Raw genomic sequence first — 17,369 nt, forward strand, 5'->3', positions numbered from 1 at the left:
TAGTTAAGAATTCTTCCGTGCTCGCTTTGGCAGCACACATACTAAAATTGGAAGGATATAGAGAAGATTAGCATGGCCCCAGCGCAAGGATGGCACGCAAATTTGTGAAGGGTTCCATATATTTAAATTTAAAAAAAAACAGAAAAAAGTTAAAAAATTTGAATAATTAAAAAAAAAAATTCTTCCTTGGGCGAAAAAGAAATCTGCTTAGGAGAGAGACCAACCACTTCTCCCAACCCCACAGGGCTGGTATAAGGCTAGCCATTTCCCTGTGCCTCAGGAGTCAAACCAACATGGGTTCAAATCCCAGCTCCTCCTCTTGCTTGTTATATGACTTTAGGCAAATCACTATAATTAAAAAAAAAAAGAATTCTTCCTTGGGCGAAAGAGAAATCTGCTTAGGAGACAGACCAACCACTTCTCCCAACCCCACAGGGCTGGCATAAGGCTAGCCCATTTCCCTGTGCCTCAGGAGTCAAACCAACATGGGTTCAAATCCCAGCTCCTCCTCTTGCTTGTTATATGACTTTAGGCAAATCACTTCAATTTTCTGAGCCTCAGTTTCCCCCTCTGTAAAATAGGGAAAAAAATCTTTTCTCAGCAGATTGTAAGGATTAAATGAGATGATACAGATATTATGCAAAATGCTTTACTTAGTTTTTTTGGTCACTATAAAAGTAGTAGCAGTCTTTTAAACAGAAATAATAACAAAAGTTTTAAATAGTTTAAAATAAAAGAAACTGTAGGTGTCCACCACCACACCCGGCTAACTTCTTTTATTTTTTTAGACATGGGATCTTGCCCAGGCTGGTCTTGAGCTCCTAGGCTCAAGTGCTCCTCCTGCCTCAGCCTCCCGAGTAGCCGGGACTACAGGCGTGCACCACCATGCCTGACTAGAAAACGGCGATCCTTTATCTCTTTCCCATGGGTTTCAGCAGCACAGTAAGCGTGCCGGATTTCTGCCCAGCCCACTTTTGCCTAGAAGTACAGTAGAGGATGAAGAATAAAAGATAGGCTTTTAGCCTGGGTACCACAATAAGACCTCATCTCTACAAAAGATTAAAGAAAACAAAAAAATTAGCCTGATGTGGAGGTGCACACCTGTGGTCCCAGCTACTCAGGAGATTGAGGCAGGAGAATCCCTTGAGCCCAGGAGTTTGAGGCTGCAATGAGCTATGATCTGATCATGCTACTGTCGCCCCAGCCTGGGTGACAGTGCAAGACCTTGTCTCAAAAAAAAAAAAAAAAGAAGAAAAAAGAAAGAAAAGAAAAAAGATAGGCTTTGGAGATAAATAAAGCCGGGCTCAAATCCTGGCTCCACCACTTCTTAGCTGTGTGACCTTGGGCAAGTTACTTAACCTCTCTGAGCCTCCGTCTCCTCTGTGCAATGGGGACTGGCAGGAGCTGGGATGTTGGTAAACATGATAGTGTAACACAGGCACGGGCGCATGCCAAATGTTCAATACCTACTATCATTACATTATTATTTCTCAAGGGCCATCTGTGCCTCTAACAAGAGAAGATCTCATTTACTTCTCCCAACACCCGCTTTCTATTTTAGGAAATAGACTCTGACTGGGAAACTGTCTCTCTTTCGGTTGCACAACATGTAAATGGAGGAACCATATTCAAACCCAGCCTGTGGGTTGAGCCCTTTCTACTTCCCCAGGCTGCAAGCACCAGCCTGGGCTCTTCCCTGGCTCCGCAGGAGCTGAGTGGGGTGGGAGAAGGAAGCTCAGGTTCCCAGGGCGGGCAGCAGGGTGAAGGCCCGGAGAGTTAGCAGCTGTGAGGAGGGTGCCTGCGACCGCTGAGAGCTGGAGTTCCTGGTTTCATAAGCCTGTCTCTGTTGGGTTTTGGAGTCTGGAGGTAGACAGCTCAGGACCTCCTCTGGGCAGCAGGTGGCAGCGGCTCACTGCAGCAGGGTGACAGCATGGGGCTGGGCCCTCACCTGCTGCTTGGGCACCACGCACTCCCATACATGCCACTTGACTTGGTGTATTTTTAGCAACTTACAAGGTCAAAGGTGGCCTTCCCCCGTGTCCTGTGTTACCCCCTCTTAGAGGAGGGGAAGGGCCTGCCATTGATGCAACACTGGGTGGTGGTTGTTACAGTGTCCTGCTGTCCACTAAAATGTCCACCAGTGTGACACATCCGCCCAAAGCGGTGGAAAACACGCCAGCAGCCAGCAGGGTCAAAACCGGTGTGGGAGGGACGTGGAGAGCACCCACCTTCCCGAGGGCGAGTGCGGAGGTCCCAACACACAACTGAACCTCTGCGTGCTGGCCGGGAGTCCTCTGTGTCCCCGCAGCCTGATGCTTCTGACGTCCTCTTCCTCATTGGCAGGAGCCTTGGTGGCTGCCCTTGCATAAGCCCCAAAGCAGTTTGTCATGAGATGCTACCTCTGGGCAACCAGGGTGCCCACCAGAGCATATACACGCCCAGCCTGTGGGTGCGTGACGTTGTCATCGAGCTGCTCTCTCCATGGGACAGCAAAATCCCTCCCGTGCCCAGTGGCTTCCTGGCACCGTGAATCATAATGACCACAGTGCCAAGAAAGTACGGAGGACAACTCGCAGGACGAAAACAGAACTGCTCACAGCTCCTGGGACGATGATGACAAAAGGCCATGTATTGTCTTTATCTGTTTTCTAGATTTTCCATAACATGGTTTGAGTATTTTTACATTAATAAAAACAGTCTAAACAGCTCCCTGCCAATGATCCCCGGAGACAATTGTGGGGTCATCTGGGAGGGTTGCTCCCTCCCCTTGCAGATTTTCACTGAGGGAAAAACTGGTCACTTTTGGGGAAAGGTGCTCAACACATGTCTATCCTCAAGGAGGCGGCTTGTCCGGACGCACACCCTCTAGGACTGGCTCGTGCTCCCGTGTGGTGGGAAAGTTATTATAGCTTCAGCTCCTCTTGGTCTTGAACCAGGGTCAGACTAAGGGCCTTTTACCCCTTCCCTCCCCATGCCCCCCTGCCGGCCCCCACCTCCCCACCCCTGTGGGAGGAAAATAAGAAGGAAGATGGGGGGTGAGGTGAGGCGGGAGGGGTAAGAAGTGGAGGCCTGAGAAGCTCCCACAGTCCAGCCCCAGGGCCACAGGGAAGACATGGGGGGGCAAGACCCATCTTGCAGGGGCCAGGATTGGTAGGGGAGGCAGCTGAGGGGCGGGCAGGAGCTGCTCAGGCCTGGGGACAGCCCAGGTCTCAAGGTGGGAGAGGAGCAGAGCTGGAACACAACCCGAAACCATGGACCTTGGGCCTGGGGAAGTGCGTTTGAGCACAGAGAGCTTTTGCCCCTGTCCCTGCGGCAAACTGGGACCGGCAGAGCTGCACACCTGCACAGTGTGCCAGATGCTGCCCTCCGGAAGGAATCACAGCTCCGCAGAGGGAAGGAAGTGGGGCCGGTTCTGGTAACGGGGTCAGGCTCTGTTCCGCAGGCATTACAGAAACTTCTGTGTAATTTCTGGGTTTTAGGGCAGCTGCTGGGTCTGCTGGTAAAGAAAAAGTTATCTCTTTCTCAAAATATTAAAAATAGAATTACGACATGAGCCAGTAGTTTAACTTCTGTGTATATTATATCCCAAAGCATTGAAAGTAGGGTCTAGGTTCAGACGCCGTGGCTCACGGCTGTAATCCAAGCACTCTGGGAGGCCAAGGGGGGAGGATCACTTGAGGTCAGGAGTTCGAGACCAGCCTGAGCAAGATCGAGACCCCATCTCTACTAAAAAACAGAAAAAAGAAAAAAATAAATGTAAGTAGGGTCTCAGAGATGTTTGCATGCCTGGGTTCACAACGGCCAGAAGGTGGAAGCAACCCCAGTGTCCGCCAGCGGATGAAAGCGAAACACACTGTGGTACAGGTACCCGTAGCTTGTTTCATGGCGCTTCATTTCATTGGAGTTTGCAGATACTGCATTTTTTACGAATTGAAGATTTGTGGCAACCGTGCATAGAGCAAGTCTGTCAATGACATTTTTCCAACAGCAGGTGCTCGCTTCATGTCTCTGTGCCACACTTTGGTAATTCTTGCCATATTCCAGACTTTTTCATTATTACATCTGTTCCGGTGATCTCTGATCGGTGATCTTTGACAGTACCATTGTCATTGCTTGGGGACCTGAAGAACTGCACCCAAATAAGATGGTGAACTTAATAAATGTGTGTGTTCTGACTGCTCCAGTGACAGCCGCTCCCCCATCTCTCCAGGTCCCCCCATTCCTGAGACACAACAAGATTGAAATTAGGCCAATTAATAGCCCTACAGTGGTGTCTAAATGTTCAAGCGGAAGGAAGAGTTTCCCATCCCCCACATTAAGTCAAAAGCTAGAGATGATTAAGCCCAGTGAGGAAGACAGGGCCAAAGCCAAAACAGGCAGAAAGCTAGGCCTCTTGTACAAAACTGCTAGCCAAGTTGTAAACCCAAAGGAAAACTTCTTTTCACATTTTTTATTTATTTATTTATTTTAAGACTAGTCAAGTGCAGTAGTGAGAAGCGGGAAAAGAGTAGAACAAGGAGTTCAATCTGTAACTGACTGTGACAATCAAGTGAGATAACTCACTACCTTCGGACCAGCCAGGAAAAATTCTTGAAGGAAATTAAAAGCACCACTCCAGTGAACACACGAATGATAAGAAAGCAAAACATCCTTATTGCTGATATGGAGAAAGTCTGAGTGGTCTGGAGAGAAGATCAAACCAGCCACAACACTCCCTCAAGCCAAAGCCTAACCCAGAGCAAGGCCCTGACTCTCTTTAATTCTAGGAAGTCTGAGAGAGGTGAGGAAACTGCAGAAGGAAAGTTGGAAGCTTGCAGAGGTTGGTTCATGAGGTTTAAGGAAGGAAGCCATCTCTATAACGTAAAAGTTTGCAGTAGCAAGTGCTGAGGTAGAAGCTGCAGCAAGTTATGCAGAACATCTAGCTAAGATCATAGATGAGGTGGCCACACTCAACAACAGATTTCAGTGTAGAAAAAACAGGCTTCTATTGGAAGAAGATGCCATCTAGGACTTTCATAAGCCAGAGAGAAATCAATGCCTGGCTTCAGAGGACAGGCTGACTCTTTTGTTAGACACTAATGCAGCTGGTGACTTTAAGTGGAAGCCAATGCTCACTGATCATTCCAAAAGTCCTAGGGCCCTTAAGAATTATGCTAAATCTACTCTGCCTGCCTGTGCTCCATAAATGGAACAACAAAGCCTGGATGACAGCACGTCTGTTTATAGCATGGCTGACTGAATATTTTAAGCCCACTGTTAAGAACTACTGCTTAGAAAAAAAGACTCCTTTCAAAATATCCTTTCAAAATATTACTGCTCATTGACAATGCACCTGGTCACCCAAGACCTCTGATGGAGAAGTACGAGCAGATTAATGTTGTTTTCATTCCTGCTAACACAACATCCATTGAGCAGCCCACGGATCAAGGGGTAATTTTTTTTTTTTTTTTTTTTTGAGACAGAGTCTCGCTTTGTTGCCTGGGCTAGAGTGAGTGCCATGGAGTCAGCCTAGCTCACAGCAACCTCAAACTCCTGGGCTCAAGCGATCCTTCTGCCTCAGCCTCCCAAGTAGCTGGGACTACAGGCATGCACCACCATGCCCGGCTAATTTTTTTTTTTTATATATATATTTTTAGTTGTCCAATTAATTTCTTTCTATTTTTAGTAGAGATGGGGTCTCGCTCTTGCTCAGGCTGGTTTCGAACTCCTGAGCTCAAACAATCTGCCCGCCTCAGCCTCCCAGAGAGCTAGGATTACAGGCACGAGCCACCGCGCCTGGCCTAAGATGGTAAATTTTATATTATGTGTATTTTATCACAATTACAAAAATTTATCAGAGACTCCTAAATCTAAGCCCAGTGTGCAGCATGGTTTATTCTTCAACAGTGGTCTGGCTGGTATTGAGTTCCAGACTGAAACAATGTTCCCCCAAAATTTAGACTCATGCTTCCATGGCCTTGTAGCAATATCGTTGATGTTGGGAGGTCCGATGCCATTCTTACTCCAAACCCCTGGGGAGTGAAGTTCGGGAGCCTTTGCTCTTGTCCTCGGTGCTCTGGTATTTCACACGCTTAGCCAGATGCAGGTCTTTCATTCTTGCTTCTGGGCTTTTATGGATCTTTTAAATCTGGGGAGTCATGCTTCTCAGTTCTGGAAACTTCCTTGGTTGCTTTTTGTTTGTTTGGTTTTGTTTTGGGAGCTCCTTTTAGTCAGATATTGGCTCTTCCAGACCAATCTTTCATCTCCTTGCCCTCTTGTTCTGATTTGGAGATTTCATAGATTTCTAACCATTCTACCATTTTAAAAAATTTTCTGCTTTTGTATTTTCAATTTCCAAGAACTTCTTTCAAATTTTTTTGTATTACATCCTGTTCTTATTTCATTGATATCATATATCAGATGGGAGAGAAGACAGTTGCCAAAGATCATCTGTTTTGCCTCACCCCTCTAAAGAAGAAAGCTTAGAAGTAACGAAGAAACACTGGCCAGGCACGGTGGCTCACGCCTATAATCCTAGCACTCTGGGAGGCTGAGGCAGGAAGATCACTTGAGCTCAGGAGTTCGAGACCAGCCTGAGCAAGAGCAAGACTCCTGTCTCTACTGAAAAAATAGACAAAATTAGCCAGGTGTGGTGGTGGGTGCCTGTAGTCCCAGCTACTCTGGAGGCTGAGGCAGGAGAATCACTTGAGCCCAGGAGTTTGAGGTTGAGCTATGATGATGCCACTGCACTCTAGCTGGGGCGACAGAGGGAGATTCCATCTCAAAAAAGAAAAAAAGACTATCTTGTGCAAATGACTCTTCCCAGACTCTTCCCAGGACAGATTTATATTAACAGAGCTAACTTGTTTTATGAGTAATCCCACAACTTCCCACATTGGACAAGAAAACTAGATTGATACTATTATGGAAGTTCTTGTTTATTTCTTTATTTTATACTTTTTTTGTTTTTAAAATTTCTTCTTGGCCAGGCGCGGTGGCTCACACCTGTAATCCTAGCACTCTGGGAAGCCGAGGCGGGTGGATAGCTCAAGGTCAGGAGTTCGAGACCAGCCTGAACAAGAGCGAGACCCCGTCTCTACTAAAAAATAGAAAGAAATGACCTGGACAACTAAACAAACAAACAAACAAACAAACAAAAAAATATATATATATATAAAATTAGCCAGGCATGGTGGCGCATGCCTGTAGTCCCAGCTACTTGGGAGGCTGAGGCAGGAGGATCACTAGAGTCCAGGAGTCTGAGGTTGCTGTGAGCTAGGCTGACGCCATGGCACTCTAGCCCGGGCAACAGAGTAAGACTGTCTCAAAAAAAAAAAAAAAAAAAAATTTCTTCTTTTATAATTTCTCTCTCTCTCTCTCTCTTTTTTCTTTTCTTCTTTATAAACCCTTGTGTTAAGGGCCGACTTTCAATAGATTGCTCTGGAAAGTTCTAGTTTTGACCCCTATCATATCTGATTCTTAAACCCATTTTTATGTTGGAGAATAGCAAGTATTTCTGCTTTTGTAGCTTCTTTTGTTTTTTTGATACAGAGTCTCACTCTGTCACCCAGGCTAGAGTACCATGGCGTCAGCCTAGCTCACTGCAACCTCAGACTCCTGGGTTCAAGTGATCCTTCTGCCTCAGCCTCCCCAGTAGCTGGACTACAGGCACGTGCCACCGCACCTGGCTAATTTTTTCTATTTTTAGTAGTGACGGGGGTCTCGCTTTTTCTCAGGCTGGTCTCGAACTCCTGGCCTCAAGAGATCCTCTGGCCTCGGCCTCACAGAGTGCTAGGATTACAGGCGTGAGCCACTGCACCCGGCCTGTTTTTGTAGCTTCAAAGGAGAAAGGACAGCTCCTTCTCATCTTTCTGAGGCTTGTTTCATACCCATGGTTAATTAGGAAGATTTTCACTGAGGGCCGGGCACTGGAATGTCATCAGTTAACACTGCAAGGAAGAGCAGGCCTGAGGAGGCCAAGTTCTGGAATGAGAGAAAAGACAAAATGATTTGATAATTCCATTACATGACCACATTGGAATCAGGAGCATTTGACGTTTTTCTGCAATATTATAGTTTGAGATCAGAAACATTTTCTTAGAAGAGGGATTTCTGTTTCTTGTTCTCGTTGTGTGGGGTGATTTTGGAGAAGAAAGAGGAGAGAGGAGGCTGCTCCTCCACCTCCAGCCCCGCCCTTTCCTCCAGACACTGCGAGGGACACCCCCCGGGGTGGGGACCTATCCTGGGGAGTTTGGGGTTTTGGGTTCCTGGCTTGTCTCAGTCACAACCTCTTTCTTGTGCCCTTGAATCCAGTGACCATCTGGGTCTAAAGCGTGTGCTTTTCGCCACCGCGACCCCCAGGCCGGCTCCCAGAGGTGCTGCAAGACGTACATTCCATGCCATCAGTTCATGAAAGTCCCAGGATCAATCCTGGCTCCAGGCAACAGTCGGACAATGGCAGTAGCTGCTGCCACCTCTCAGCCTCAGTTTCCCTAGCTGCAAAGAAAAAGGATTGAAGTACAAGGCCATAGGCTCCCCCATCTGCCTGTTTAGAATGTCCCAGTTTTCAGCAGCCCTGTGGCCGTGCACACAGGCAGCACGTCTGTCCTGCTGTCCCCTCCACTGGGTCTGTCCCATCCATCCCTGGCCTGGGCATCGAGCAAACTTGAATCTTCACACCCGTGGAGGCAACGGAAAGCCTGGGCCCTGGGAAGGGGAGCCATAGCTCACTGGCTCACTGGCCTGCAACAGCCCTGAGATGTGGGTTGTCCCGTTCTTTCCATTTTATAGACAGGAGAGCTGCCACTGAGAGAGGTAGAGCTGTGTGCCCAGAGTCCCCAGCCAGGAAGAGACTGAAGCAGGATTCGGTCAGAGTGCCCACCCCTCCCCCGTGCTGCGGGAGCAGGAAGACCCCTTGGGCAATTTCCCTTCCTCGAGACCGCAGGGCCCTCCCCATAGGAACTCGCTCTGCATCCTTGCTACGCCTACTTCCCCTAAGCTTGGGGACTCTTGTTGAAACTTGACTTCGGTTTGGTGGTGCCTCCCAGCACCACAGTGTCATTGGGTTTAAGGCCGAGATGGTGTTGGTGGCACAGGTGAAGGGACACACCTTCTGGACTCAGGCTGCTCCTTTTGGCTGGGAGGAAGGGTGTCTTAGTCCATTTTCCGTTGCTATAACAGAATACCACAAACTGGGTGATTCATAAAGAAAAGAAATTTATTTCTTGCAGTTCTAGAGGCTGGCAGGTCCAAGGTCGAGGGGCCACATCTGGCAACGGCCTTCTTGCTGCATCAGAACATGGCAGAGGGCATCACATGGCAGGAGGGCAGGAGCCTGCCAGCTTGGGTCTCCCTTCCTCTTATAAAACCACCAGTCCCATCATGAGGGCCCCAGCCCAGGACCTCGTCTAACCCAAATCGCCTCTCAAAGGCTTCACTCCAAATGCCGTCAACATATGAATTTGGGGATTAAGTTTCCATCATATGACATTCGGGGGGCACATTCAAATCACAGCAGAAGACACCTGGCCAGCTAATGGGGCAGGATCTAAGGATGGGGAGGACAGAAGGAGAAGGTGCTTCCTAACGCATTTCAGTGCAATGTCGCCCGTGCTTCTGGTCTGTGCAGGCACACGGCGGGGTTGCCGGGGAACAGTGGTGAACACGACAGACACCGTCTCTGCCCTCCCAGCACCCACACGGGAGGCGCCAGTGTGTGAGGATTGCTCAATCACGTCTTCCTTCTGCAGCCTGGGAACCAGGAAAGGCTGCCCAGAGGAAGTCAAGCCATGAGTGAGTGAGAGGGAGGAAGGGAGGAAGAGGAGAGCGGAGAGGAGAGCACACTGAGGAACTGAAAGCAATTGGGGGGGCAGGCATGCAGGATCTGAGAGGCCTCAATAAGGGGTTTGGCCTCTCTTCCAAAGGTTTTGGGGATGAGCCCCTCCTTGGTTTGAATGAGGAGCGATGTGGGGTGAATTGCATTTTAGCAAGACTCTGGGGGTTGGGGGGTGGAAGATGGCGCAGTGGGCAGGGAGGGCAGTTAGGAGGCTGGGGAGGTTGCTCAGAGGAGAGAGGATGGTGGCCCGGCCTGACAGCTGCTAAGAGAACCAGCGAGGAGGAGAATGGAGAGCTAGGGGTGAAGCCCGTGGGTCTGGGTTAAGGGGCTCATCCCTCTTGTCTGGCCAAGGCACCTCCGGCTCTGGTCAGAGTCTGGGGGTGGGGCTGGTTGGGGCCATTGTGGCAAGAAGCAAGCATGGCAGCCCATGCTGGGCCTCAGCTCCAGTCCCGAGCAATCCCAGAATAACGAGGGCCTGAGTCCCAGGGCCAGGCCACCATCTCCTCCTTCAGGTGGGGACTGGGTTCCAGAGTGGCTACTGCAGCCGTCTGTGCAGGGGGCTTCCCCTCTGCTCTCTCAAGAAGTCTGGAGCAGTGAGCTATTAGGAGAGACAAGAGATCTCTGTCCAAGGCAGTGATTCCAGCCACTGGGGTCCAGCTGAGACGCAGAGCAGAAAGAGAAGGTGGGTGGGGAAGACAGACACTAACCAATAGTAACAAGCAGGTAAAAATGACGGCAGGGGGGTTGGTCGGGATGAGGGGTAGGAGGCTACGATTTCAGGTGGAGTTGGAGGGTTGGCCTCCTTGAGATGGTAGCCTTTGGGCCAAGACTGTGCCAATGTTCTCTAGCCATGACCGCCAGGGACACATGTTGGGTTTGTGACTTGGAGGGAGGGATAGCACACGCCGTGGGAAACAGTGGGTGACCCAGGAAGAGGGTGTGAGAAAGGACTTACAGGATTTGGGGTAGACAGTTTGGGAGGGCTTGAGAAAGCAGGGCTTCACTCTGAACGGATGCTGTCCAGAGCAGGGGTAATGCTACGACTACGTATCTCATAAATAGGTTTTATCTGGAAGGAGGGAAGAGTGGAGCAAGGCTAAAGCTGTCATTAGCAAGACGCAAGAGTCTCTCCTATTAGCCGGGACAGGGGGGTTGTGTTTAGTTTTCTGGGTCTGTTGTAACAAGTGACCACAAACTTGGTGACATAATACAACAGAAATTTATCCTCTCATAGTTCTAGCGGCCGGAAGTCTGAAATCAGGTGTTGGCAGGGTTGTTTCCTTCTGGAAGCTCTGAGGGAGAACCTCTTCCCTGCCTCTGTCTCAGTTTCCGGAGGTGCTGGCAGTCCTCGGCGTCCCCTGGCTGGTAGACACCTGGCTCTAATCGCCACCTTCCTCTTCACACGGCTTCCCCCCTGTCCGCTGCCTTCTTTCCTGACTCTTTATTGGACCTTCATTGAATCTAGGGGCCACCCGAATGCAGGACAATCTCATCTCAAGGTCTTTAATTGCATCTGCGAAGATCCTTTTTCCACATAGGGCTGCATTCTGAGGTGCCAGACATATGTTTTGGGGACACAAGGAAACCCACTGCAGGGATGGTGGGCCCTTTTTGTGGTTTGCACAGTGTCTATTTTTTGTCTGTGCTCAGACATGATCATGGAGTGGTCCTGTTTGTGTTTTGACCCATCACGGTCACAGAGTGGCCTTGTCTGCCGTTGATGTCCTGGGAAACTGTTCATGTTCAGCCAGAGAACGCCAAAGCCCAGCAGGGGCCAGGCCAGCTCCTGGCGGTCAGGTGCTTTTCTCCTTGTCCCGTGGAGGCAGAGCGAGGGAGCCTGGCTGTCCCGGGGCGGAGGGCTCCAGCCACAGGGGCAGGGGTGTGCCTTGTGGCGGTGAAGGCTGGCTGTCTGAGCAGAGGCGAGCCTGACCGGCTGGGCAGTGACAGTGTGTTGCGCAAAAGCCTGACTGGAGTGTGTTCAACAGCGAACGGAGCAGAGCATGGGGTGGGGGCGGAGGTGGCTGGTGCGGAACGGAATCAAGAGGTTTTGCTTTATTTTCCTTTAAGGTGAGAACAATAAGGGCAAATCCAAAGGCTCTTCGAGTGAGCCGGAGAGGGACAGTGCAACCACAGGGGGCCAGGGAAGGCAGGCTCCCCAAGGTTCTCCTCTTTTTTTTTTCTTTATTTTTTAACAACTCCTTCCAAATGAACCCGACAGTTCTCTTCTGATGCCTCCTTCCATCCTCACCCGCACGACCTGTCAGCAGCCTCGGGGGCCCCGGGTGCAGGTGGCTGCGGAGAGCTGCCTGGGCCAACCTGGTGCAGGTGCGCAGCCTCAGGACTCGGAGCCCCACGTGCCTCAAAAGGGGCCAGAGATACAGACACAGGGGCAGGAAATGGAGAGAGAAAAATCAGAAAGGGACCAAAATCCAGAGTCTGTCACAGACCGGGGAAGAGGCGAGGGCAGCAGCCCGAGTCAGGGGCTTCCCTGCGCTGTTCAGAGTCCAAAACATCAGGGCCAGGTTGCAATGTGGCTTTGCCGCTTGCTGGCTGTGTGACCTTGGTTCTCCTACTCTGAGCCTCAAGTTTCCCATCTGTAAAATGGGGACACTTACCAACCTCCTCTCAGGGCTGTTGGGAAACTTAAGGGTGACAACACACACAAAGTGCCCGGTAGGGTGCCAGCCCTGAGCCAGATTCTTTTCCTTCCCTCTGGCCCCACCTCCGGGCCCACATCACGGAGTCCACGCTGGTCATCACAGTGGCTCTAAGGGTGGGCACGGGGCCCCGCCTGCTGGCGGACTTTGGGATTGCACCCCTGCTCCTGTGCAGAATCTAATTCTCTCTGCAGAGCAGGCAACGATTTTACTGCCTGGCCACAGAGAACATCCACACTCCGTAGGCATTCAAGGGCCTTCCGCCACCCGTGACATGCCAGGGGCTTTGATCCACTCCGCCCCATCTTCGCTCCTGCAGTCGCCCGGCTTGGAGTGTTGGCCTCCGCTCTCCACCACTTGGCGACATCAAATTTCACCCTCTCTGAAGCTGTCCATTACCCTCCCCTCTTAGCCCTCCTCCCCTCCCACAGGGGAACTTTCCTTTCTGAATTCTCAAAACACTTGGGCTTATCTGTAGATTTCCTAAACAGAGAGAGAGCACTAGGACATCTGCTTGTCTCCCCTGCTTGGAGGAGTCTCACTGGAGGTCAGGGACCATCTTATCCATCTGCCACTAGAGGTTTTTCCTAACATCTGAAACCCACCAGTCACTGCCCCTGGCTGAGATCTTCCCAAGGAAGTCTCTCCCCACTCTGGGTGAGGAGGGTGTGTGTGTGATGTATCTTTTGCTGGATTTTCCAAATATCTACGTGAGCATATCTTTTATCATCTTATTTTTGAATTCTGCCTCTCTCAGGGTGGTCCTTCTGTCTAGAAAGCCTTGGTCCACACTCCTCAGGTAGCAAATTCCTACTTATTCTTCAATGCTCAGCTCAAATGTCTGCGTCTTGGTCAGGGCCTTGCGTCCTCACCCTATCCATCTACCGTTAAAGCTCCCAGCAACCTGGACAGGTGCTAAGTGCACATGGCTGTTTCCCACTAGAGGGGAGCCTCTCGCAGGCAGGGGGAGTGCACTGCTGGATGCCGGACTGACACATGTTCAGTGCAAGGCAGGAGAAGGAACCGAGTCCTCACTGCCCATCTGCTCACCAGCAAAATGGGGGATCTGAACAGGATCTCCCGAATCTCTTTTGACTCCGAAGTTCTATGATGTGCATGTAACAGTGAACATATTTTAGGCAAGCACTCGTCAAACAGCTGACCCTGGCCCAGGGTCCCCTGTGGAACAGCTGGTCTCTGTCAGTGGATGTCCTTCTCCGCAGGGCTCACCACCCGCCCGGCCCTGGGGAGAACAGGGATCATACCTTCCCTCCTTAGCAGGTGGCCCATGAATGTGACTAGGACTCTGGGGAAACCAACAGTCACTTCTCACTGGGGGGCGGGGGGCGGGCTGTGTCCCCCAGCAGCACTGTGCTCACCAGAGCAGTGGACCATTTGCCCATCCTGGTAGTGAACAGAAGGGGCTTATCCATCTATGGCCGTGGCCCAGTGCTGATTAAGGGCAAATGAGCCCCTTCATGGGGTGCTCACCTGAGGGGCTCTAAAGCATGATAGGAATAAATCAGAAATACAGTGCCAGTTAAGCCAGGTTTCCACACGTACCTGCCTCCTTACGTCATGTAACTACCAGTCAGCCAGTCCTGCTCCTGCTTAAGTCGACTGGGCCTCTGAAGTAAGAGCAGTATCCTTGCAGGTCTGGGTGTTCTGCTGAGCTTTGAGATGCCAATGAAAGTTTCACTCTGCAACTCAAATTCTGAAAGCAAGAATGCGTGGCACAATCCTTCACACTTCCTAGGGACTTACGTCATCTAAACTAGATCTAAACCCTTTAATATACTCCCAATAAGTTGTCCAGTTTGGACTTTTTAACTACAAAACAAGCACCTAGGAGAGAAAATACAGCTATAGCCCGATGAGCAAAATGGTGCACCGCCCACGGGCCAAGCGTATCCCTCATCTGCACTCGTCATAGAGGCCATGTAAACCTGTGCTCAGGCTCTGGATTCAGACTAGAATTTCAATCCTGCCTTCAGAACAGTGGGCTCATAGGGAAGTTTATTTTGTCTCTGAGCCTAAGTTTTCTCATCTGTAAAATGGGGATAAAAACAGAATTCCTCTTAGGACTCTGAGAATTAAATGACATACTGTAAATAATCAAATGGTAGGTGCACCTCACCATGCCTGTTTCTATTTTTTGTAGAGATAAGGTCTCACTATGTTACTCAGGCTGGTCTCAAACTCTTGGCCTCCCAAAGCGCTAGGAGGCATGAGCTACCACACCCAGCAGATACTCAAATTTTTTACAGAGGCTGTGAAGTCAACTTTTGAACAGCTGTGATTTTATGGATCGTGGTTCTTTAGCAGGCTGCTCCTGCTGCGAGTCCACACTCTCCACCCAAGCGATTTGGAACTTAGCTGGTATCTTCATCACAAAGCCACACGTCTCACCGCACCACGGTGCGCTTACTGCGGATGGGATTCAAATACGCAGACGCATGCCTTCAATCCAAACTCTTGCTGAAATCCCTCCTAACCTCATTCAACTTTAGGTTCCTTTTGCTCCTGTGCTCAAATGCACAAGCTCTAACTACAGAGTAGGTGAGCAGGCTTAAACAAACGCCCTAGCCAGGCATGGTGGCGCACGCCTGTAGCCCCAGCTACTCAAGAAGTTTGAGGCAGGAGGATCGCTTGAGCCCAGTTCAAGGCTGCAGTGAACTGTGATCATGCCATTGCACTCCAGCCTGGGCAACACAGCAAGACCTGTCTCTTAAAAAAAAAAAACAAAAAAACACCAACCCACAGAAAACCCCACAACATACCGTAAAGCCCAGTCTCCCCTTGTGAGGTCTCCTGTTCTGTCTCCTGATGAAGGGCAACAGGCACCTTCTAACCCACTTGCTTTGCTGGGCTTCAGTCTGGGGACTGAATCTCTAATTAGAATTTCCACATTCATCAGAGGCACCTTTACTTGTGGTAATAAAATGGGGACAGAGTTATCACCTCCCAAGCCCGAATGCCATGCCTTTAACAAATATTCTGATGGCAGAGGAAATCAGTGACTAGACAGACTCACAGACTGCACAGACTACACCCGCATGACAAAAGTAACGTTTAATTTACAATGTAATAAAGGTTACAGGTAAAAAGCTACACATAAAGCGTGAAAAGGCCTATTACACAAATGTACAAATCTCTGTACAAAGCTCATATCAATGTTTCCTACCTTCATCTCCTGCTTGTTAGCCAGGTCTAGTCCTGGAGCTCCAGGTAACGAGAGCTCTCAATCGAGGGGGGAAGAGCCTCCAAGCCAACATCTAAAAATTCTTAGAGACATCAGCTACTTGCAAAGTAAAATCTTTTCCTTGAATTTGAATTGCCCTAACTGGTCATATCCTTTAAAAATTGCCTTCAAAACACACTTTAAAAGGAAAGTAATGCCATAGAGAGTAGAGGATAGTACTCTGGAATTAAATAAGAAACTTCAGCAAGTGGAGTGCTCAGGTTTGACAAGAAAACAAAGTTCAAACAATACTGTAAGTTAAAAACTGGAAACCTGTGTCTATGGCACTGGTCACGGATGAAGGAAAATCAAAATGTTCTCATTACAACAGAAAGGACAAAAGAGAAAAGCCTAACTACTGGACCTCAAAACCACTGACCCAAGAAAACATTTTTGAGTTTAAACCTTGGCTTAACTACAGAATTCCAAGCCTTCTTTTTCATCAACCTGGGATCCGCGGCAACCCTTTTGCTATCTGGGACTTGCAAGGAGAGTAGATATAAATTAGGCTACTGGACCCTCCAGGCTGGTGATGCCACCGTAACCTCCACAGCTCTGGCCTCAACCTGAGGGCCTGGGATATGTGACTTTCCATAAAAATATGCTAGAAAGAGGGAGAAAGAAAGAAGGAGGTAGTGGAAAGCTGGGGAAAGAGGCAGTCGGTCTGTGTAAGAGGATATATGAAACCTTTCTCTATACTGAAAGTGTTCTGAAGACAGGTCTTTTCGGGATATTTCAGCCCCACCCCAGTTTTAATGTTACATGGTTAGGACCCCAGGAGACAGTCTAAAAGACGATACTGAACACATGAAAAGTTTTTCCCTAGTTCATTAGCTCCCCCATCACCCTTCTAACCCCATTCCCACCCAATCCCACCCTTCTCCACGACCAAAAATATCAAATCAGTAAGGAAGGTGTGGGCTTCTTGCCCGGCCAAGCCTCTTTTGCATATTTCTTCTTCTTGGGTTCATTTACAGCTTCGGGGTTGTAGACTGCAGGGTTTGGTGCAGGGTTCATGTTCACTGCTGACGGCACAACGGGAGTCAAGTCCACATCAGGGGCGAGGTTCGGGTATGGCATGGGCAAGCCACCAATGAGCGCTGTCCCGTGGATGCCATGCGGCTGAGAGCCGGCCTCACTGTGTGTGGGGGGCAGGCCCCCGTAGAGTCCTCCGCTGAAGGCAAAGTTCTGCATGCGCCTGTTCCCTGGTTCTTCTAGGCCCAGGGAGCCAGGGCCTTCCACTCGCTTCTTCTGTGGTTTGCAGTGAGCAGAGGGGAGAGAACAGGGAGAGAAGAGGTGAGGCCCAAAAGTGGTTAGTTAGCCTTTTCTATTCCAGCCTTAGAAAAAGCTCCTAAATTCTAGGCTGTTTTGTTTTTCAACAACCTATTTGATGGTCCTGAAACCCTAGTGTTTAAAGGGACCTTACCAGTCATCTAACATGATGGTTCCCAAACACTGCACTACAACAAAGCTTTCACCACCCTATGCCAAACCGAAAATAAAAAAGAATAGTGTCGTGAGTAAAACTTATCCAATTTAAATGACTCTTCTTTATCATAAGGTCATTCAGCCCCCCTCTTACTCTGATGTTAAAAATACTCTTTTAGAAAATGGAAGTGATAAAGGATGGTAAGAGGTATTTACATTTTTCTTTTTT

The 17,369-nt window shown here is 49.4% G+C and overlaps 1 protein-coding gene across 1 annotated transcript in view; it reads right to left on the minus strand.

Moving 5' to 3' along the window:
• Positions 1 to 15,527: 15,527 nt before the first annotated feature.
• PPP1R8 (protein phosphatase 1, regulatory subunit 8) overlaps positions 15,528 to 17,369 on the minus strand; it is a 25,954-nt gene continuing 24,112 nt past the window's right edge. The window contains exon 7 of the mRNA XM_012645975.1: positions 15,528 to 16,963. Within this exon, the coding sequence (XP_012501429.1) occupies positions 16,610 to 16,963 (354 nt within the window). The 3' untranslated portion in view covers positions 15,528 to 16,609. The remainder of the gene's footprint in view (positions 16,964 to 17,369) is intronic.

The sequence above is a fragment of the Propithecus coquereli genome, unplaced genomic scaffold (genome assembly GCF_000956105.1).
Source record: "Propithecus coquereli isolate 6110/MARCELLA unplaced genomic scaffold, Pcoq_1.0 Scaffold239, whole genome shotgun sequence".
NCBI lineage: Eukaryota > Metazoa > Chordata > Mammalia > Primates > Indriidae > Propithecus > Propithecus coquereli.